This window comes from Pipistrellus hanaki (genome assembly GCF_964339955.1).
Source record: "Pipistrellus hanaki genome assembly, chromosome: 18".
Classification (NCBI taxonomy): domain Eukaryota; kingdom Metazoa; phylum Chordata; class Mammalia; order Chiroptera; family Vespertilionidae; genus Pipistrellus; species Pipistrellus hanaki.
The window spans coordinates 19,660,757-19,684,288 of record NC_140520.1 but is presented as its reverse complement, the minus strand read 5'-3'; the positions used below and the strand labels follow the sequence as shown (position 1 = coordinate 19,684,288).

At 37.6% G+C, this 23,532-nt stretch overlaps 1 protein-coding gene across 2 annotated transcripts in view; it reads right to left on the bottom strand.

Moving 5' to 3' along the window:
- Positions 1-23,532, bottom strand: part of RALGPS2 (Ral GEF with PH domain and SH3 binding motif 2) — a 115,772-nt gene that overhangs the window by 77,985 nt on the left and 14,255 nt on the right. For both annotated transcript variants that reach the window (XM_084866962.1, XM_084866963.1), the window contains exon 2: positions 3,570-3,717. In XM_084866962.1, coding sequence (XP_084723088.1) covers positions 3,570-3,626 — 57 coding nt within the window. In that variant the 5' untranslated portion in view covers positions 3,627-3,717. The remainder of the gene's footprint in view (positions 1-3,569; positions 3,718-23,532) is intronic.

Here is a 23,532-nt window from a genome sequence, read left to right as displayed (position 1 = left end):
ACATAAACCACAAGAAAATATTCAAAATTCTATTAATTAAGTAATCCAGTACTATTTGTGACGTGAATGTCTGTGATACTGCAATTGATACTATTCTTCCTATTATATTACAAATTTTCTACTGTAAGGTTACTATTTTATGTTTGAATTTGCTATTATTACATTAGACCAAAAGGTGGCTTTGGGCTCTGAATATCTTATTTCTGGTCAGTTTCCATCTCCTTTGACCACATGATAAAAATGTACTCTGCATCTTTTGGCTGAAATCAGAGCTTCATCACTGTAGCAATATTTACATTATGCTCTACTAAAAGGTAGCAAGAAATCAGGCACAGTTCATGGCAAAAAAATTTCACCAAAGTTTCAATTACCAAGGTATAATATGTCAGCCTATCAGCTGATAGACACCAATTTTGAGCACTTGTCCTTATGCCTCATTTTTACTTTTCCCCTCTCTTTCAGGAGCAGCTATTATAATTACTAAAATCGTTACAAAGGAAGGGATCCATCATTAATTCTGGAAAGCTCTCAACCATAATTACTTCAAATATTTCTTCTGCTCCCCCTTCTCCTCTGGCAGTCCCGCTATGCTACAACTCTGTCACTGTACCACAGTGGTTGGATAGAGGTCTACTTTTTCATTCCATAAATGGCTTTTCTATAGTTTTATTTGATGTGTTTATAATCTCTGTAACTATGACAAGCTTACAGTATGTCAACAACATTATTTTATGTCCTAAGACTAATATAGAAATTTATTCATAATGTTAAGTATTCAAACAGAATTCAATTTAGCAGTATCCACTAATCCAGTAACCACCCAGTCAGGTAGTAATCTGGTAATTAAATATAGTTGTAATTTTTTCCAAGTTTTTAACTGCTTTAAGACAAGCCAGCAAATCACAATGGTAGTCTTCCTGGTCATGAAAATGAGTAATCACTTTCCTTTTGTCCTTACAATTACAAGGGATGTCTTCTATCTGCTTTCCCAATACCAGTAAACACAACAGTGATGATAAGAAGCTAAGCAGTACTTAAGCATAATGTACCCTAAGAGAACAGTTAGTAACTCTCTATTCAACACAATACTAAACACAGTACACATTTCTAAAAGTCTGAAGCAAAGTTTACTGTAACTCTACTGATATTGGAAGCTTTGAGAGCTCAGGTTAAGAATAAAGGTATGTAATACTTTCAACAATAAAGATAAATTTTTTAAATAAGAGTAGAGATACTGAGAAAGAAGAAGTCAATCACCCAGAGAAAGAATCTTGTTCATTCTGTAAGCTTATCACATTTATGAGAAATCTTTGTTTTAATATATTAATAGATCTAGACTTTAAGAGAAGACGAAAACTATTTTATATCTGAAGCCTAATGTTATTCATTCACTTTTAGGGAAGTCAACAAAATTTTGTATAGAAGTGAAATGATCCATTTTATTTAACTAATAATTGTGTACTGCTTCATGTAATACTAGACAAATGTTTCAGGACATATAGTTATTAATATGCTATCCACATACACATATAGTTAACATATGAAAGTAATATGGTTATAAATATATCAAGTAAACATACATATAATACAAACATACATAAACATATAATATAATCCCTGAGGAAGAAAAGCTATCTATAAATTTGTGAAAAAATTATTAAAAAGTATATTTTTTTAAGTGATAGTTTCAAAAATAGAAAAGCTCCCATCTGTTTAAGGGATCAGGAAAAGACTTTCCTAAGAATATAGCATTTGAAACAGGTTTTGAAAGACAGACAACATGTATTTTTTGTGCAGTGAGAAGGAGGGACACATGAAAAGGAGAAAAGAAATTCCAGGTAAAATAAGGTTTATATATATTCTTTCATGAGACTATAAATTTCATTTTATAGAGGATTAGCAGCAGTTAAATCCATTAGAGAACAAATTTAGGGCCATTTTGAGAAAAGTCTTGAATGCAAGGTTGAGGGTCATTTGTATTTAATTAGGCAATGAGGAACCACAAATAGTTTGGGGGTACAATAAAGTTTAACAGCTATATTTGAAGAATACTAAAATTGAACTGCAGTCAAATGGACCCAACCCAGCTTAGTAGAAGTATAAGATCAAACTAAAAAGCTGTTATAATAATTCAGACAAGAAATAATAAATGATCAAATGAAGACAGAGCTAGCAGAAATAAGGAGGAAAGCACAGGACCCTAGAGATGAACTGTGGGGGACAGGCTCTGTCTAAGGCAGCTTCCAAGGATCTCTCTCTCTCTCTCTCTCTGTGGTCACACCCTTGTGTAATCTTTTCGACTTGAGTGGGAGCAAGGCCTATGACGTGTTTCTAACCAATAGAATAAGCAGAGACGACAGGATGGCAGTTCTAGGACTACATCACAGAAGACAGTTAATTTCAGTTTTGCAGTTAATTGTGATGGGCAAAGGGGAAGTAACTGAATGAGAAATCTAAAAATTTAAACTTGGAGAGTATGCAGGAGGCAGCTGATCAATGTTTCTCTCTCATTGATGTTTCTAACTCTCTATCCCTCTCCCTTTCTCTCTGTAAAAAAAAAAAAACAAAACACAACAAAATATATGTTTTTTAAATTTTAAACTTAGATGGCTAAAGAGATGGAGATGCTATTAACAGAAGTCAGAGAGAGGGGATGGACTATTTTCTTTACAGGTTGTACAGCAGTAATTTGATTCTGTTCATTTTGTAATTAAAATGTCTGGTCCTTCAGAAATGCTTAATAAAATTTATGAGGGAAGCCAGAGCTAGAGATTAAAATCTGGAAATTATTTTTATAAGACAAATAATAAAAACTATAGGCTTAGAATAATTTCAAAAATAGCAAGGCCCAAATAATTGTTCGGGGCAAAATGAAGTTGAAGTTATTAAAGAAATTTGAGGTCAAGGTGTTAAAGGGCCATTATTCTCAAACTATACAATAAGAGTAAAATAAAGGAAGAGCAGAGAAGCTGGATGCTAAATTAAGGAAAGCAGGCAAGTACCCTAGATTTATAGACAAAACAAAAGAGGGGGAAAAAAGGTGAGGCAAAAATAAATAAATGAGATATTAACTAGAGAGGTGAGCACCAGTTCCATCTTCATCTCCATCCTTAACACTCTAAGCTACATCACCAGGGTACCCCTTCCTAATCCAGCCCCGTGGCTCTTTAATCTCTTTCAATTGGCTTGGAATCACGGGTTCTAGACAGTGACCAAAATTATACATACAATTCCAAATAAAAGAATCTTTCTGTTTCTCTTTACTATTGCCCTCAAGGTTCATATCATGAAAAATACCCATAAAAGAAATTCTAGGTGTCCTTTAGAACTAAACCCAAGAAAGGATTTTAAGTAATCATTATCTGTAAAGCATTTTAAGTAGATAAAGATTAGCTGTTTCTAAGATGCACAGTGAACATCTATATGGCACAATTAAAACGCTTGGTTTTTGAACTAAAAAAATTTTAGCCTTTTTTTAAGTTCTGATTTAAATCTGTGAGCACGATAATGCTTGAAAAGTTAGAATGCCAGGAAAGAACCTTTTGAAGGCAACTTCTTCAATGTCTTACCTCCGAAGCGGTAGCAGCAACATTAACACTGCTTGCCTGCCCGTTCAGTAGGTCCATGCTTCCCACAACATCAGTCCTGCTGCTATGTCAACAGCACAGAAGACTGACTGACTGTTTCACGTCGAAGGCCACAAATACATTATTATTCCTGTAAAAAAGAAACAATTTTAAATGTGTGTTTAATTATTATTGGAAGTTTAAGAAACCAAATCCAGGCGTATGACCATGTTAAGAAACACATTTTTTCAACTTTACCGAACTCTCTTATTTCAGTTAAATCACGAAAGCCAGTTTGAGGACAACCCAAATGCTATTTCACATGATCAGAAACACCAAACGGACAATGTTCAATACTGTTATGGTTCTTCATCATCAAAGCAGAAGTGCAACTTTTTACTTATTGTGAGAAAAATTAAAAAAAAAAAAATTTTTTTTTAGTTTTAAGTAAATAAAGTATTAAAAAACACATGGCCTAACAATAAATATTTAGAGATCTAAATGACATCCTTTATTCAACAATGAGTAAGTTTACCATGGCTGATTATTTTAGTTTACAAAGACATTACAAATAAATAAAGTATTATGGAATGTGTAATAAAAATACCACAATATGTATTTATTTGTATAGGGTTTTAAAGTTTATTGAATATCTTCAATCCACTGTCTCACTTATCTTCACAACTATCAATAAGACTAATTAAGGAAGATATTTTACTCATATAACACAAAGAAACAGCCTCTGAGAACAGAGGATGGTACATGAGCAGCCAAGAATAAAATTCAAGCTATCTAAAATTCTGGTCAAATATTCTCTCTACAACCCCGTATTTCTTTCCACTTTACTAGAAGTCAGAATATTTACCTGAGGTTCTAATCCCTTTCCACAAATAGCTTCACCTATCTAGGGCAGAATTTCTTCCTCTCTGAAAATTAAAGGAATAAATGGGCTTTAGGGCCCCTTTCCAACTATAAATTTCTATGATCATTTTTGTTCTTTATTTTATTTTATTTTTCAATTACCATATACATCTAGTATTATAATATTATGTATTGTTTCAGGTGTACAACATAGTGGTGAGACAATCACATACTTTATAAAGGGTATTTTCTCCATTGATTTTTTTGAGATAGTAGAAGGGAGGGAGGGGGATAAAGATGGAGGGAGAGGAAGAGGGAATACAAAAGGAAGGGAGGGAGAGAAGGAGAGAGAGTGCTGTGAGAGAGACACATAAATCATAGCCTCCCACACGCACCCAACCAAGGATGGAGATTGATCCTGCAACCCAAATATGTACCCTTGACTGGGAACTAAACCCGCTCAGGCCAACACTCTAACCACTGAACCACACAGACCAAGCCCTCTCATTCAGTTCTCTGATGTTTTTCATAAGAGAAATGCTAAATGTCTATAAATTAGGTACTTTAAACTATATCCACTTTAAAAAGCGTGAAATAGCAATAATAATTCTTTTGATGCTAAGTTTCCTCTCTCTGGAGTGCATTACGTGACAGTGATTCAGAAGCACAGACTAGAACAGACTGCCTAAGTTTGTACACTGTTGGACTTCACGCTCACTTTCCTCACGTACAAAACAGAGCTGACAATGAGTACTTACTTCAGAGTTGTGTTGAGGAGAAATGAATTAATAAAACAGTGCTGACACAGGGTTAAGTGCGATATTATAATGATGCATATTTTGTCTACTACCTCCTTAGGCTACATAATGCTAACATTTAGTGGAGCCTTCTAATTAAAGAAGACAAAAACCTTAGAAATATACCTCCAGCAAAATATCTGTTGGTGGGCATCACCAAAATCCTAACTGCAGACACCTGAATGCTTAAAAATTATTAGTAATGGTAGTACCCTTAGTCACATCTTAAGTTAATCTTCATTTCTTTAGATATAGTCTCAGAACCAGCTAAGAGCAAAACATTGTACTAGAATTTTTTAAATCAAAGTGTATTAGAAATGATGGTTTTTAGCCCAGCCAGCATGGCTCAGTGGTAGAGCATCAACCTAGGAACTAGGAGGTCATGGTCTGATTCCTGGTCAGGGCACATGCCTGGGTATGTAGCCTTGATCTCCAGCATGGGACATGCAGAAGGCAGCTGATCAACAATTCTTTCTTGTTATTGATGTTTCTACCTATATATCCCTCTCTGAAATCAATAAAATACATATTTTAAAAAAATAATGGCCTAAAACCATTTAGAATTCATTTAGAAAATCAATGTAAAAATGAATAGCTCACAGAAATACTTTAACTTTCTTCAATCCACAGTATTTCATTTTATAAGCTTCACTATTCTTAAAAATCCAAATTCTCTCTGAAGGCAAAACTCAATTTGTAATGAAATGTTTTCAAATAATTTTACTTCATTCTACATTCTATGAATAAAGATTAATTTAGGTATGAATTAATATGTCAACAGTGCCCCCTAGTGTTAAGAAAAATATTTTAATTAATTAGGGAATGTATTCTTAGTCTACTTTATATCAAATATATACATTTTGTTGCCACTACTTACTAAAAAATAGGTAATACAGACCAAGAACAAACATTAATACTTTGGTGAACTACAATATATCAGTAAGGCCAGAGAAATTGATAATCTATATCAAGATTCAAGTTTTCTTGACCTGCTTTTAAATAAAATGTCATTCAAATTATTCCTCAAGAATTAAAATCATATTAAAATAAATTATGCTTTTAGTAAAAAAAAAATAGTATACAGCAAAGCATACCTCAAAGAATATCCTATTCATAACTATTTACAAATGCACTACATGCCAACAATATTTAATACTGTTTAAGGACAACAAAGCCTCATATGATACCATAAAAACATTGTAATTCCTGAAAGACAGTTTATTTTTTTTATTATATGCTTTAAAACTTTCCTGGATGAGGATTAAAAAAAAAAATTCAAGTGGACAATTATAAAGAAACATGAAAACAGGAGTGACAGGTCCAGCAGAAACTAAAACTTCTTGTTATATTTTTATAAGTTTTGTGGGGGGAAAATGGCATAGGTAAGATTAAAAATAGCTACATAAAAGTTATTTCAAAGCTTGCTTTACTTTAAAATTTATTATTAATTTCACATTAAAGACATATTTTATATGACAGTCATAGAAGGCCCAAAGATTTAAATGGTCTATATATATCAGAGCATAAAGACTCGCTCACTTCAACACACGTGACAGCTAAACTTGAATGGCCTCCTTAATACTGTTGACTTACAAAAATGGTAGATTAGTCCAAAATTTCCTAGTACTTTATTTCCAACAATTATAGCTATCAAAATGCTGATGAGTAACAAAGATTGTGTTTTCAACATAATTGATATTGAGCTATTCTGACTAAAGTTTAATTAAAAAATATGGTTGCCTCTTAAAACCATTTCTGGTATAGTACTAAGCAAGATTATCTTTCTTATTTGCCTCCCCTTAAAAAGTGTAAGTCATTACAAAGGAAAAAGAAAGGGGTCCTGATGTACACCAAGGGTACGGAGTTGCCCAGTGTCTCCCACAGAGACTAAGGACATTAATCTCTTGCCATTTTTTGTGCTTTTGATGTTCTTTTCAAAATTCTACTGCTATATTTTTTGCACTGCTATAGTTTTTGCACTGATTTATCTCCTTAAAAAACTCATATTTATAACAAAACACATGGGGAAAAACAAGTGCTTTTTATTCAGGCACATAAACGCAATTCTTAACCTCAAATTTAATAAATACCTGTTGAAAGAATGAGTAAATGACTGAACAACTAAGTCATTATATGAACGTTTGATTAACAACAATACAGAAAAAAATGGCAATAAAATAACCAGTACACACAATACTATGCATATTTAAAAGAATATTATGAAGATTTCAATTTCCAGCAACATGGCTGACAAAACAATACAAGAAATCTTGGCTGGTGTGGCTCAGTTGGTTGGGTGTTGTCCTGTGCACTGAGAGGTCACTGGTTCAATTCCTGAGTTGCTCGCTCTATCCCTAGTAGGGAATATGCAGGAGGCAGCCGATGGATGTTTCTCTCTCTCTTTCTCTCTCTCTCCCCCCCTTGCCCCTCCCCCCCCCCCCCCCCCCGCCTTCCTCCCTCCCTTCTTCCTTCTTTCCCTCCTTTCCCCTCCCTCTTCCCCTCCCTCTCCCTCTCAAAATCAATAAAAATAAAGAAATTCAGAATGGGGGATTGAATTTTGGTGACAGGAGGATAGCAAAGAAAAACCAAGATAAGATAATGGAATTGAGACCCATACATTCTCCATCCCACCCCATTCCCACATCTTTACCTAGAATAAAGCCAGAGACTGATAGTCTACCTCTATCACTGATATGATAGTCTATTCTGAAAAAATGGATACTGGTACAGGAAGATAAGGAACTTACATGTCTTGGCTTAGGCTTCACACAGAGGCTGGAGAAGGACAACTACAAATTTGTCTATAAATGGGTAATCTAGACATGGAATTTGAATTTATACTACCAGCATGGTCCAAGACCATCAATTCAAGAAATTCACATTTAATATGTTCATAAGGCAGTGGGAACCCAAGGCAGATGAAAGCAACAAAAATATGGGGGAGGGACATTCTTTTAAACCAGGCAATGTGGGATTTTCATAGATAAAGCCCCAGTGGCGAGGTAGGAATAAAAATTTACCAGATCTATAAACAAACAACCCCACTACAAGTAAAAGCAGAAAACACAACTATTATTAGGTTATCACTTGAGAGCTTTAGATGTGAAACTATTAGATACAAGGCTATCAAAGAGGAAGATTAAAACCTGCAGCCTTAAAGGAGAAACTGAAAAAGACAAACATTTATAAGAAAACCAAGTATTTTTTTAAAAGAAAAAAAAAGTCATTGGAGAAGTAAGCATCAGATTAAAGAATTAAAGAGAGAATTTGTGAAGAAGAATCTTATATAATAAAACCCTAGTATGCAAATTGACTGAACAGCGGAATAACTAATTGCTATGATGAGCACTGACCACCAGAGGGCAGATGCTTAATGCAGGAGCTGCCCCTTGCTGATCAGTACACTTCCACAAGGGGAATGCTACCCAGCCGGACATCCCCTGAGGGGTCCCAGACTGCAAGAGGGTGCAGGTGGGGCTGAGGGACTCCCCCCACTAGTGCATGAATGTTGTGCACCAGGTCTCTAGTATAAAAAATTATGCAAAAATTCTGCACAAAGAGTTAATGAAATGGAAAACTATGAAACTAACTAAATAAACAAACAAATAAAGAATAATAAGATGTAACAGCTTAAAAGCAGTTCCTGAGAAAGAGAGATACTGAAAGGAATTCTTTAAAGAAATAAAGGCTGAGAAGTTTCCAGAACATGAGGAAGACATATACCTTCCTATTTAGGAATCACAAGCCTTGAGCAGGATAATAAAATCTTAAAAGCCATATATATATATATATATATATATATATATATATATATATATATATAATACACACACACACACACACACACACACACACACACACACACTAGTGGGGCCCGGTGCACGAAATGAGTGCACAGAGGGGGAGGTTCCCTCAGCCCAGTCTGCACCTTCTCCAATCCAGAACCCTGGGGGATGCCCAACTGCCAGTTTAGGCCTGATCCCTGTGGGACATCCCTTTCGCAATCTGGCTCCTAACCTCTCTGCCTACCTGCCTGCCTGATCGCCCTAACTGCCCTCCTCTGCAGGCCTGATCTCGTCCCCCAATTGCCCTCTACTGCTGGCCAACGTGGTTCTGATTGGTCGGTTTCTATGCCAGTCAGGGTCAAATGCTCCACCTCCTAGGCAGCTATTGGCTCCTCACAGTTCACCCAGATTTGGTTCTGATTGGTTGGTTTCTATGCCAGTCAGCATCTCCAGGCATATCAGAGAGGTGGAACTAATCAGCAGCCCCTGTGGAGGCCCAGAGAGAAACAGAGGTGCTGAAGAAGCCCAGAGAGAAAGAGAGATGCAACAGCTGATCAACAGCTGCCATGGAGGTTGCAGATCAGACCCTGCCTCTCTCTTCAGGCCTTTCTCCAGGCCTGATCAGCAGCCCCTTCGGCAGTCAGTGCTGGGTCGCTGCGCCCGCACCCGCAGCAACACTGACTGCAGGACTAACTTCCAGTGTTCAACTGAGCCTTCAGTCAGTCTTTACAGAACATGGGTTTTCATATATATATATATATATATATATATATATATATATATCACTTTAAACTGTTTAAAAAGCAAAAAAATAAGTCACTTTACTTACAGAGGAATAAAATTAAATGGAAAGCTTCTACAGTACCAAAAGACAGAGAAGAAAATAAAATATCTTCAAAGTGCTAAGAGAAAATAACTGTTAACCTAGAATTCCATACCCAGCTAAATTCTCATTCAAGAGAAAATAAAATAAAGATATTTTAAACAAAGAAAGAATTTACCACAAAATTAGTTCAAAGTGATAAGCAGCTGGAAGGGAGAATAAAAGAAGACAGATGAAGAGAAAAACATGACAGGACAGATGAATAAACAGATAAGAAAAAAAAAATACACAGGACAAAAAGGGGAGTGGGGAAGGGAAGAGAAGGAAAGAGAAAGGGGAAAGGGAAGGAGGGGGAAATGAAAAAAGGAGGGAAACAGAAATGGTTGTTCCTACTCAGTTCAAGTTTATTACCCTGTTTCCCTGAAAATAAGACAGTGTCTTATATTAATTTTTGCTCCCAAAGATGCGTTAGGTCTTATTTTCAGGGGAAGTCTTATTTTTCCATGAAGAAGAATACGGTACACATTTATTGTTAAATGAAAATAAAGGAAATGTATTACCTGTATATGGTATGGTAGTACGGTAGCTGTCAACACAAACCAGACAAACTGTGAGTCCTACAGTATCAAGAATTTACTCATTTATTCAATGACAATCATGTCATTACCTTCTGGAACATCATCATAACAATCCAATTCCTGAATTTCCTGGTGAATTTCTTGTGACTCCATTTCTTTCAGAATCAGTGGACCAAATCTCTCAAGTTTAGCCTAGGGGGATCTTATTTTCGGGGGGATGCCTTATATTTCACTCAGAAGGAAACCTGTAAGTAGGTCTTATTTTTGGAGGATGTCTTATTTCGGGGAAACATGGTATATAGCTAGAGGAGGAAAGAGCAGGAAATGAGAAGAAAAAAAAAGAACACAGAATACTACAATCCTTTACACTGTGATTCAGCTTCAAGAGTCACATGATTTCTGCAGGAGGAAATGATGTTTAGGTTTATAAAGAAAGGCAAGCTGAATGTCAAGAAGAAAGGAGAAGTAAAAACACTATAAACAAGCGCACACATTTAAAGTAAAGATAGTCCCAAGGAGGTGCAGTATGGAGCTCTGGAGGACCTTTCTGAGAGGGTCAAAGGGCGGAATACAGACTGAAGAGATCTGGCACTAGGAATCATTAAAGGTTCCTGAGTAGGGCAATGGCCTTAGGAAATGAAAACCAGTTTTTCCAGGTTTAATGTGCCAGGGGCATGCCCCTGGGCTTTTAAAACAACAAAGTATCCGAAGTGGTGTGCAGCCCCTTTCCACCCAAGCTTCTCCAATCTCTGCTCTCCAGAACCCTCTTCTAGTCTATAGTGGTACAAAGCTTCCCATGGTCACATTCTGTCTCCTAACTCCAATCAGATCATGTTACCACCACCAGTTTCCAATGCAGATTCCCTAATTCTGTAAAAATGGCAATTTCACCTACATAATACTTTAATGAAAACAAAAACAAGTCAGAATTCATGAATAGCACCCCCATGATCCCACCATCCCCTCCCCCATCCAAACTTCGGCCAAAGGGCACAGGAAGTAAGCCAGTGGGAAAAGCAGGAGACAGGAAATACTCCGTTTAGGACTTTAAACAGGTGTGTTATGTTGGGTAAATTATTTAATCTCTGGACTTTGGTTTATTCATTTATAGGTAAGAGATGATAAAATGTACCTCAGAGACAGTTTGAGAGAAATGAATCATATAGAAAGACAAAATCAATACTTCTAGAAATGATATACTATAATGGAAAGAACACAAATTTTGGAGTCAGAAATTCTGGGTTCAAATCCTAGCGTAAACACTACCAGCTAACTATAAGGCCTGGGGCAAGGAACTTTGCTGATATTGAAGTCCATCTATCAGTGATGTGATTTAAAAAGAAAAGCAAATGGAAAAGAGAAGGCAGATCTCTTCTACTTCTAAATTCCAGAAGCATGTGAAAATTCCAATATCAATTAATGGATTAAAAAGGCAACTAAACTATTCCTCTAAATTAAGCATTTTGAACGCATATTTTAAAATACAGGTATACTGAAAATTTACTAAATAATCCAAAAACGTTCTTAATTTAAAAAGTATTCATTTTTTAAAAAGAAGTCCTAAATAAGCAAACATGTTAACTGATAATAATCATATCTCTCAGGACAAGGAGATAAATCTACAAAGAGTTTGCAATACTAAGTCATTGGATTTAATGATGAGAGGTCCCTTAGGTGAGATACCATCTTGCATATTAACTATTTTCTAAGTGTGGGGAAAGTGTAGGGAGCGGCTATAGGGTCAAACCTCAGACTGACCTGTGGCAGAGCCACATACAAGTCCCAGCTTGGAGGGCAGAGGCCTCCTAGCACAACTAAGCTTGACCCTATAGCTGCTTCCTACACTAAGTATAGATTAAACATACATGTTATATTATTTTATGAATTTACTCAAAGTACACATCTTGAAAATATTCCACATACCTTAGTATGTATTTAAGTGAATAAAAAATTCTAAACTTCACTTAATTCTTAACCAAAGGATAGCAAACATTTTTCAAACAACAGCAATTTACAATCTGAAACTAAAAAGACAAGGTCTGAGAAACTTCAACACTATAAGCCAACCACAATGACAAGTTTTAGCAATTTCAGGTTGCAAAAGAAGAAAAAAAATTGATAATGTCTAAGTTAATCTACATATTTAGAAGTCTCATGTCAAAAGAACTAAATAAATTATATTCCAGCAAGACTGCTTACTAGATCACTTAACAAATTGTAGTTTAAAGTTAATATCTAATATGTAGTTTTCAGACATATTTTATTTCTAAATATTTTAGTGACATATTCAAGGTGTGTGTGAAAGATGATTTTCAAAACAAAATAAGCTAAGACCTTAAATCAGAAGAAAAAAGGTAAGAATAGCAGGAATTTTTCACATCACATGCCACCTTAATAACACCACCTGAAGTAGAATGCATATAGTAAAGGCCAATGAAAAGAAACTGGTCCATTTAAAAACCTCTCCATCTATAAAAATAGCAGACATTATTTCTGAAAGTAGACAAAAACTTTAAAATAGTGAAGCTACTTTTAAAAAATTCACTTGGATTAAAACTGTATTACCTTAATCAATAGAGACTCTATACACAAGTCTTTCAGATACAGTTTTGTTGCATTTGTATTAAATTGTAGAAGCAATGGGGTGATCCATTTATAAACTGGCTCACATCTACACAGATTGATGTTTATATTTCCATGTACCTAATGGCCTACATAAATACTTACAGTGGAAGAGAGACTTTCAAATTACTAAATATTAAACAGGGGGAAATCTATTAAATGATGTCTTTGAAGGTTATATGCCATCTCCAGCATAGAAGTTTGCTGAAGATAATTTGACAGGTGGTTCTAATACACAGGAGCTCGAGATCTCCTGTGTGACCTGGCCCAAAATAGAAATGTAGGTTAACCAGATAACAGGAAGTTCCAAGCAAAAAGATAAACTGTGCTCTAAACATTTGTTTATTTTGTCTATGTGTGTGCACACACATGCGTGTGCGTGCACATATGGCCAGGTGCTCCATTCAGAACACTAGCCCATAAGGGTGTTTAACTTATAATCCTATATATTTGAAATAAAACAACAGAAACCAAATTCTGAACATACTGAATGACAGTAGCAATTAAAACATGAAAACTATCCCACTGAATCAGAAAGAGATTTATATAATTAGCAAAAGCGTGCCACTGAAGGCCCAGGAATGGTCCGAGAAAGGAACTCAGCCTGTTAATATCAAACTAGAGGCCTGGCACACAACATTCGTGCAGGCTGGGGTCCCGAGCCCTCGGGGATGTCCGCCTGCCTGCTTGCTGCTCCTTAGCGCTGCTGCCACGGTGCTTGCCAGCCTTGAGCCCAGCTTCTGGCTGAGTGGCGCTTCCCCTGTAGGAGCGCACTGACCACCAGGGGGCAGCTCCTGCGTTGAGTGTCTTTCCCCTGATGGTCAGTGTGCATCATAGCAACCGGTCTATTTGCACATTAGTCTTTTATTGTATAGGACAGTGGAACAGAAAAACAATGCTAATAGGGGCAAGACAGATGTCAGGACTTCAAGACTGGAGCCAACATTTCAGGTGAGGTAACAGCACAGCAGTACCTCCCTTAAAGCTGCAAGAGGAAGGAGCCTAGAGAGAATGACAATGAAATAGCCCAGCATCTAAGAGGTGAATCTAAATGGTACATTACAGAATCATCTACAGGCAAAGGATTATACACAATATAACACTAGGCAACCATTGGAAGATCACAGAAGAAAACTCAGTGATGCAAGGGAAAACAATCACAATGTACACTAAATGAATAAGGCAATTTTTCAAACAGTATGAAAGCTATGATACTCGTTGGTTGTCATTATCACTAGTATAGATATATTATAGCACAGCATATTATCCTATATAATTAAAGGCTAATATGCAAATAGACTGAATGGCAGAAGGACTGGTCACTATGATGTGCACTGACCACCAGGGGGCAGACCTAAACCATCAGACAGACATCCCTCGAGAGCTCACGGACTGCAAGAGGGTGCAGGCCAGCCTGAGTGACCGACCCCTCTTCCCCCCCCCCCCCCCAGTGCACGAATTTCATGCACCAGGCCTCTAATAGCATATAACCAGCATACACTGAAATGTGACTATCTCCAAGTTTACAAGTTAATTTTCCCCTAACTTTTGGCTTAACTACAGACTTTTTAAATTTTCTACAAAGATAATTTAATTAGAAAAGAGTAAAAAATAGTGTTTTCACACAGACTGCTTACTAGTTGCAAGAGAGAAAATAAGGAACTACACTGTGTAGATCAAAGTTACCGCCACCAATGAGGAGCACGGACTCCACGTGCCTCTCACGTGACACATGGAAGTAAACAGCACTTAGATCACGTCCACAAGATTCGGGACTGCAACCCCGAATCTAATCTTGAGGAAATGGACAAATATAGCCCCAGGAACCTTCCTTATCTAATTTCCAGGAAAGAAACAAACGTACCTCAAGGAACCTCCCCTAAGTGCATTCTTTTTAAATGTCAGGAAGCATGAAGAAAGGTATTACACAGAAAAAGAGACCTGTCAACTAAAGGTCCTAAATTAAAGGGCAGTAAATGCTACACAAGATCTTATTGGGACAACTCACACAACTGGACTACAGACTGTGGATAAAAGTACTGTATCAGTTTCCTGAATTGATAACTGCACTGTGGTTACACAAAAGAATAATTTTTGCTCTTAAGAATCATAGATGAAGTACTGTAAGTTAAAGGAGTATGAGGTATGCAAACTAATCTCAAATACTTCAGGAAAAGAGTATGTATATGTATGTGAGAGAAATAAGTGATGAGAAAGCAAATGGGATAAAACATTAACAATCGGTGAATTTGTATAAAGGGTGAACTATCTTATTCTCTTTACTACTCTTAGAACTTTTCTGTTAGCTTGAAATTATTTCAAAATAAAAAGCAGAAGGGGAATTCTATAAATTATCCTTGAATTATACAGAAGCTCCTCAACTTAAAAACCCACAACTTGCAAAATTTCACAGGAACTAAGAAAGCTCTACATCCACTCCAGAGGACAACTCTTCCCACCAACAGATGGCCTCAGTGGTCGCTGGTTTAGTGTTACTTTGGCCTTCAGAGCCTGCTTGGTGAGCAGCCTTTGGAACTGAGCTATATAGATCCAGAAATACTGTGCCTCACGCTAATAGCTAATACAAAGAATAATACAGATGAACATTACGGTACTTAAGAGGTGGAAGGTACTTCGGAAATCTCAGGTTGGGGTACATTTCAAATCCCCAAGTCTTCCCTTATTTTAATATTTGCCCCCAATATACCAGGGCATACCTTACACTCCCACTCCTGAAGGAGAATTGTGGTTGTAATAGTTTACTATAAAGAGATGGGGAAGTATCCTTCATATATGCCCAAGAATGAAAGAAGGGGGAAGAAAAAAAAGCAAGTAAAGAAAAAGAAAAGGGGTGGGGCAGTAAGTTTATCTACTGCTTTATTCCAATCCCCTGATTTTACAAAGACAACACTCCAGTGGGAGGCCAGGCTCACATAATGTTAATGGCAGAGGTGGGACTTCAACCAGTCTTTGGTTTGCTGACCTCAGCACTTTCTACAAAGCCAAATTACCCTCTCCCTACCAACCCTAATTAAACGTTTAAGTACTGTGGAAATGTGAAGGTGGCTGGGATGACATATCTAGTTTCCCTCTTAACATCTAATAAAATTCCTTAGGTGAACAATATGACAAAGGAAAGAACATGTACAAAGGCTAGGAATAGTCAAAATCTTTTGTCCCTGGCATTCAGGGAAGCGCCGATAGTTAAATATGGTATAATTAGAGGGCAAAATGTAAATGAGACAGGAAGCATCAGGAACTGCGTCTGGAGGAGTAGGTTTAAAGAAAGGACGATGTTTGTCCCAGTAAAAAGAGGCTGGACTTTATCCTGTGGCAATGAAGAGGCAGAGCCCTTATAAATGTACTAGTAAATTATGCGATCTTATAAGTTTCATTCAGGAGGAGATACACACACATACTGAGACTGTATTATTCATTCCTATTGAATTCAAGTCTCAAGAAACGTGATAACTTCAACTACGACCTTCGATGTTGATTACTGATTTGTCCCAAAACATTTTGAAAAATCCTCAAATTAAAGAATATTACTATGGCATATAACACATTAAAGCATAACTATTTTTTTTTACTCCTACAGACTTTTTAAAAATATATATTTTATTGATTTTTTTTTTCACAGAGAGGAAGAGAGAGGGATAGAGAGTCAGAAACATCAATGAGAGAGAAACAATGATCAGCTGCCTCCTGCATACCCCCAACTGGGGATGTGCCCGCAACCAAGGTACATGCCCTTAACTGGAATCGAACCCAGGACCCCTCAGTCCACAGGCCGATGCTCTATCCACTGAGCCAAACCAGTTTCGGCCTACAGATTTTTTAATGATTCTATCAATACTGAAATAATTTTTAATATTTAATTATCATAATAATTGCAGAACAGACTGACTTACACAATGAATTTAAGCCACCACAGAGTCTTAATTTATCCAGAATTCCTTTTCCTAGACTTATTCAGTGGTCACCAGCACTAGGAGTTGGCTCCAGTAGCATAGAGTGCTGGAATAAATAAAATTACTGTACGGAAAAAAGCAGCAGAGAATAATGAATTGCACTGAGGTGTGTCTATTGGGTAGTGAATTAGGATCAAATCTATGTGTGCTCAGCAAACTGACAAACTATTACATGTCATAACCCTCCCAATCACTCATGGAATAATGAAAACTACAGTGTTAATTTGTGAAACACAGAGCAAATGACTAGTCAAAAAAGCATCATATACTCTGATAGTAAAGAGTCCAGCAGTCTTTTAAAAGTGACAATGCCTATAACAACAAAAATATTTGCACAGCAGCTTATAGCTTACAAATTTCGGCAGAAGGATTTCAAGATATCTTGTTTTAGCTCTGGCTGGTGTGGCTCAATTGGTTGGAATGTTGTTCTGAAAAACAAAAGGTTTCAGGTTCGATTCCCACTCAGGGCACATACCTAAGCTGTGGGTTTGATCCCTAGTTCAATCTCTCTCCCCGCCCCCTTTCCCTGCCCCGCAAGTCAATGGGCATGTCCTCAGTTAAGATTGGGGGACAGGGGGAGATAATGTGTTTTAGTAAATTTACAACCTAACTTTCCACTGTAACATTTTAGTAAGAGCCGAGAGTACCGGGTGTCGATGTTGACTCCCACAGGTCCTGGGGCTACCCAATGACCCGATGAAGAGAATTTCCTGTGTAAATATTGGAGTGTTATGGAGGCTACAACACTGTTCCTCCTTTATTTTAGCAGCCCCCTAAGATAAAAGTTGTTACATGCAACTTAAAAAATGAGGCCCAAAGAGGTTGAGAAGAGGGATATCTCTTAAGAGCAAAAAAATCTTTCCGGAAGTTTTCTCCTTCATCCTACTTCCCCACCCAACCCCCCAAAAAGAAGGTTTCCCTACATGTTGCATTTGCTACAATTCCTTCCTATTTACTTATGTGCCAAAGAGGAAATGTCGGGAAAATCTTCAGAGAGATCATATTGAGATGCATCTTAATGAGTAGAAACTGGGCAGATGAAGAGGAAATAGTAAGGACATATCTGGCAAGAAGAAGAAATAGTAATTACAAAGACATAAGAATAGAAGAAATTGATTGTTATGACAGGAGAATGTTAGTTAATTCTTTGTAGAGAAAGCACAAGTGTGAGTGAGTGTGTGTGTGTGTGTGTGTGAACAAGAACAATCAACTACAAAGACTGACTGTAGTCCTGGCCAGGTAGCTCAGTTAGCACATCATCCCAAAATGCCAAGACTGCAGTCTGATCTCTGGTCAGGGCACATAGAGGAATCAACCAATAAATACATAAATAAGTGAAACAACAAGTTGATGTTTTTTTCCTCTTTCTCAAATCAACAAACAAACTCTTTAAAAAGTAAATTTTCTAGATTCACAACTATCAAGTGATTTTCAAAGGGACTCAGGAATAAAAATGTTTAAGGACCACTGTTCTGAATGACTACGAGTCACAGTTTAATTACAGGCAAGGATATGTGCCATAATACTTTTTAGAAAAATCACTGGCAACACCTATGGCAGTTGGTAGTTAGAAAGGGAACCTTAAAATCAAATACAACAATAAAAAGGGTTATTGCCCTATTCCAGTGGCCGGCAAACTGCGGCTCGTGAGCCACATGCGGCTCTTTGGCCCCTTGAGTGTGGCTCTTCCACAAAATACCAAAGCCTGGGTAAGTCTATTTTGGAGAAGTGGTGTTAGAGGAAGTTTAAGTTTAAAAAATTTGGCTCTCAAAAGAAATTTCAATCGTTGTACCATGGATATTTGGCTCTGTTGACTAATGAGTTTGCCGACCACTGCCCTATACTATCCAAAAGATTATAAGTACTTTTTTAAAGAAGCATTCTTTTAATTTTTAAAAATATGCTTTAATTGATTTCAGAGAGAAGGAGGGAGGGAGGGGAGGAAAGAGGGAAGGAGAGAAGGGGAGAGAAAAAGAGAGAAAAACATCAATGAAGAAAGAGAATCATTGATTGGCTGCCTTCTATGTGCCTCTGCCACTGAAGATGGAGCCCACAACCCAGGCATGTGCCCTGGCGGGAATGTGCCCTGCTGGTTCCGGGTTATAAGTGCATTTTTAAAAACGTGATTCCAGAGACTTTTCAAAGGTAAACTTGCTATAATGTACTGCCCATCTGCATGTGGGTTGTGAGCAAGAGAGGAACTAAGCATGCCTTATCATTCTCCTTCCCATTTAAAGTTCATGCCATACACTTATTCCACACCATCATCAGCAAAAGCCGTTAATACAGCGGAGCAACGCCTGGTGGAAGAGAACCCCTTTCTCCCACGTGCAAACAGCCACCAGGGGGAAACTAACCAGAAAATGCCAAATGCCTCACAGAGCGAATGCTGATGGTCTAGAACAGGGGTGGCAAAGTATGGCCCCTATGCTGAATCCTGCCCTGTTTTTGTGAACTGACATGCACTCATGCATTTACATTGTTTATGGTTATCTTCACAACACAGAGGCAGACCTGTATAGGTGCACAGAGGCTTTAGGGATTGGGGAGGAAAAAAATAAAAACAACTCAAGTATTTACTATCTGGGCCTTTCCACAAAATTTGCCAACTTCTGGTCTAGAACAAAAACAAGAGCAGGTTATACCCCAGAAAATACTTCCAAACGGAAAGTATAGTGGCAGTCACCGGTGACTGACTGGGCGCTTAATGTGTTAAGGACAAGATTTGGGAGTCATATGCAGGGAAGGCTGTATGAGGACCAGATTTCGCCATGGAACATCAGTGCCTGAGGAGCAGCAAACTACTCCTAATCAAATCGAATACAGTACAAAAGTATTATCCTATCTGGAAAAAACATGGCTCCTCATAAGCAACATACTAAGGGACAAAGTTCTCAACCCAATTCAAATCCTTGTCCTTTTCCTCATTCTTCCACTTTTTAAATGAAAAACCAAATGAGGTATCGGCTCTGAGAACCAGTGTCCTGGCCTGTTTGTGGAACACTGGCAAAAAGGCAGCTAAATAGGCCTTTTAAATTACTGAATCTTAACCCAGAATTTCCGGTTTCAGATAGCACTAATTATTTCAAAAGCAAATAAAAACTAAATTTTAATCCATTGATTATAATTACGCATCACTGGTGGTGATATTTTAAGTTTTTTCCCCAAATGATATGAAAACAAATACTGCAAATAGATTGACCCCAGGTGGCTATACAAAAATAATTACTTCAAAAGTGAAGGTCTCATATACACGTCATCCAGACAGTCCCAAATCCAAGACAATTTTCTCCAAAGGTTTTTGTCAATATGTTCAACACAGGATTCAAATAGTAAGAGCTAAACCGACTTTCGACACTCGAAAGCAGGGCTTCTCTACTATGGCACCATTGTTATTTGGGACCAGACAATTCTTTGTTGAGAAGGACTGCTGTGCATGACAGGCTGTTTGGTAGTATCTGTGGCCTCTAGCCATCAGATGCCATCAACAGTTTGGCAATCAGAAGTCTCCGGATGCTGCCAAATATCCCTCGGAGGGCAAAATCCCCCTCATTGAGAACTGCTGCTCCAAATTAACTAAATTTCTTAATGATCTCTAAGAAAAAGATTTCAATAGACTTTTCTCTGTGCATCCTACATAATAAAAGCCTGGGTATCTCTAAGAAAAAGATTTCAATAGACTTTTCTCTGTGCATCCTACATAATAAAAGCCTGGGTGGTATCATGCGACATCATCCCAAGATGGCTGCCACAAGTTGTTCACCACAAGATGGCTGGCAGGGGAGGGCAGTTGTGGGTGATCAGGCCAGCAGGGGAGGGCAGTTGGGGGGCACCAGGCTGGCAGAGGAGGGCAAATGGGGGTGAGATCAATTCTACAGAGGGCAGTTGGGGATGACCAGGCCTGCAGGGGAGGGCAGCTGGGGGCAACCAGGCCTGCAGGGGAGGGCAGTTGGGAGGCACCAGGCTGTCAGAAGAGGACAGTTGGGGTGAGATCAATTCTGCAGAGGAGGGCAGTTGGGGGTGACCAGGCCAGCAGGAGGGGCAGTTGAGGGTGATCAGGCCTTCAGGGTAAGGCAGTTGGGGGAGATCAGGCCAGCAGGGAAGTGCAGTTGGAAGTGATCAGGTCAGGAGGGGAGGGCAGTTGGGGGCTATCAGGCTGGTAGACCAAAGCAGTTAGGGACAATCAGGCAGGCAGGCAGGTGAGCCATTAGGAGCCAGCAGTCCTGGATTGTGAGAGGGATGACCAACAGTCAGACATCCCACAAGGGGTCCCAGATTGGAGAGGGTGCAGGACGGGCTGAGGGACAGCTCCCCCCCTTTCCAGTGCATGATTTTCATACACCGGGCCTCTAGTATATGTATATTTTTCTATCTATCTTCAGAGAGAGAAGGGAGAAGGAAGTAGAGAAAGGGAAACATCGAGATTGATTCGAGAGTGAAACATCAACAGCCTGCCTCCCGCACCCTCCTCACCAAGGATAGAGCCACAACTAGGGCATGCACCCCAATCAGGAATCCAACCAGCAACTCCTTGGAGCAAGGGATGACACCCAACCAACTGAACCACAGCAGCCAGGGCAGCTTTGTGTATATTTAAATAACTATGTGAAAGGTGCAGTAATACATGTTATATAAACAGTTTTCCATAAATATTTTATCAATATCTTATCTATATTAGGATCTTCACTACATCACTTTTGTAAATGGCTTTATTTACATATAGGTGGCATGCAACGGACTGCAGAGGTTCAAAGTATATAGTACATATCCGTGAAAAAATCTCCACCATCAAGATAGATAATGAGCATATCCTGTCACTCCCAAGTGCCTGGCTTCTTTCAATCAGCATATTTATTTTGAAATTCATTGAGTTGTGTGTATCAATAGTTCATGCCTTTTTTATTGCCAAGTAGTATAGATATATCATAATTTGTTTATCCATTCATCTACTGATGGGCCTTTGGGTTTTAGTGGTTATTACAAATAAAGCTGCTGTGAATATTACTATACAAATCTTTCCAATAAATATCTAGGTGTAGAATAGCTGGTAGGTCTATATTTAACATGTTAAGAAACACCAAACTATTTCCTAAGAACTATTTTACAGTCTTAACTACAAAGTACTGTATCGAGTTCCAGTTCTTCCACACCCTTGCCAACAGCTGGTAAGGCCATCTTTTTTATTTTAGCCATTCAATATTATATAAACAATATATATAAATGGCACTCTCAAAAACTAGATTGTTAAGGATATATATATATATATCCTTAACCAGATAGATATTTGATTGACAAATTTTTTCAGCTTGTCTTTTCATTCTCTTAATATCTTTCAAAGAGCAAACATTTTTAATTTGATGAAGTTCATTTTATTAACATGTTATTTTATGGATCATACTTTTAGTGGTATACTAGTTCCTAAAAAAAATATCTGCCTAACTCAAGATCACAAAAATTTATTCTGTTTTTATCTAAATAAGTTTGATAATTTTAGATTTTACATTTAGGTCTATGATTCATTTTGATTTTTGTATACAGTGCAAGATATAGATTGAAGTTCATACACTTGTATATAGCCAACTGTGCCAGAATCCTAAACAAATAACCTTTCTTCACTGAAATTGCCTCTGCACTTTGTTAAAACTCAACTGTCCATGCATGGCATGTATTGACTTATTTTGGGGACTCTGTTTCTCTATCACTGCTTTGAGAAGTTTTATAATAATCTGTAGTATCAGGTAGTATTAGCTCTCTAATTCTGTTGTTCTTTTTATATATATATATTTTATTGATTTTGTACAGATAGGAAGGGAGAGAGATAGAGAGTTAGAAACATCGATGAGAGAGAAACATCGACTAGCTGCCTCCTGCACACCCCCTACTGGGGATATGCCCACAACTAAGGTACATGCCCTTGACCGGAATCGAACCCGGGACCCTTCAGTCCCCAAGCCGACACTCTATCCATTGAGCCAAACCGGTTTCGGCCTGTTGTTCTTTTTCAAAGTTGTTTTTGCCATTCTAGGTCCTTTTAATTTCTACATGAATTCTACAATCAGCTTGTCAATTTCTTCAAAAAAGCCTGTCAAACTTTTTATTAGGACTGCAATGAACCAACAGATCTTGGAAGAACTGTCATCTTAGCAACAATGAGTCTTCCAACCCACGACTAAGGAATACCTCTCCATTTATCTAAGTCTTCTTTAAATCATGTTCAGCAATGCTGTGTGGTTTTTAGTATTTCATACTTGTTGCTATTATCAATAGCACTGGTTTTATTAAATTTCAATTTCTGAGTGTTCATACACTGATATTTATATATTGATCATGTATCACATAACTTATTACTTCTAGTAGTTTCATAGGTTCCATCAGATTTTCTATACAGTCATGTCATTTTCAGAAAAAGGTACTTTTACCCAACTGGTGTGGCTCAGTAACTGAATGTTGACCCATGAACCAGGAGATCACACATCAATTCCCAGTCAGGGCACACGCCCGGAGAGGCAGACTCAATCCCCATAGTGGG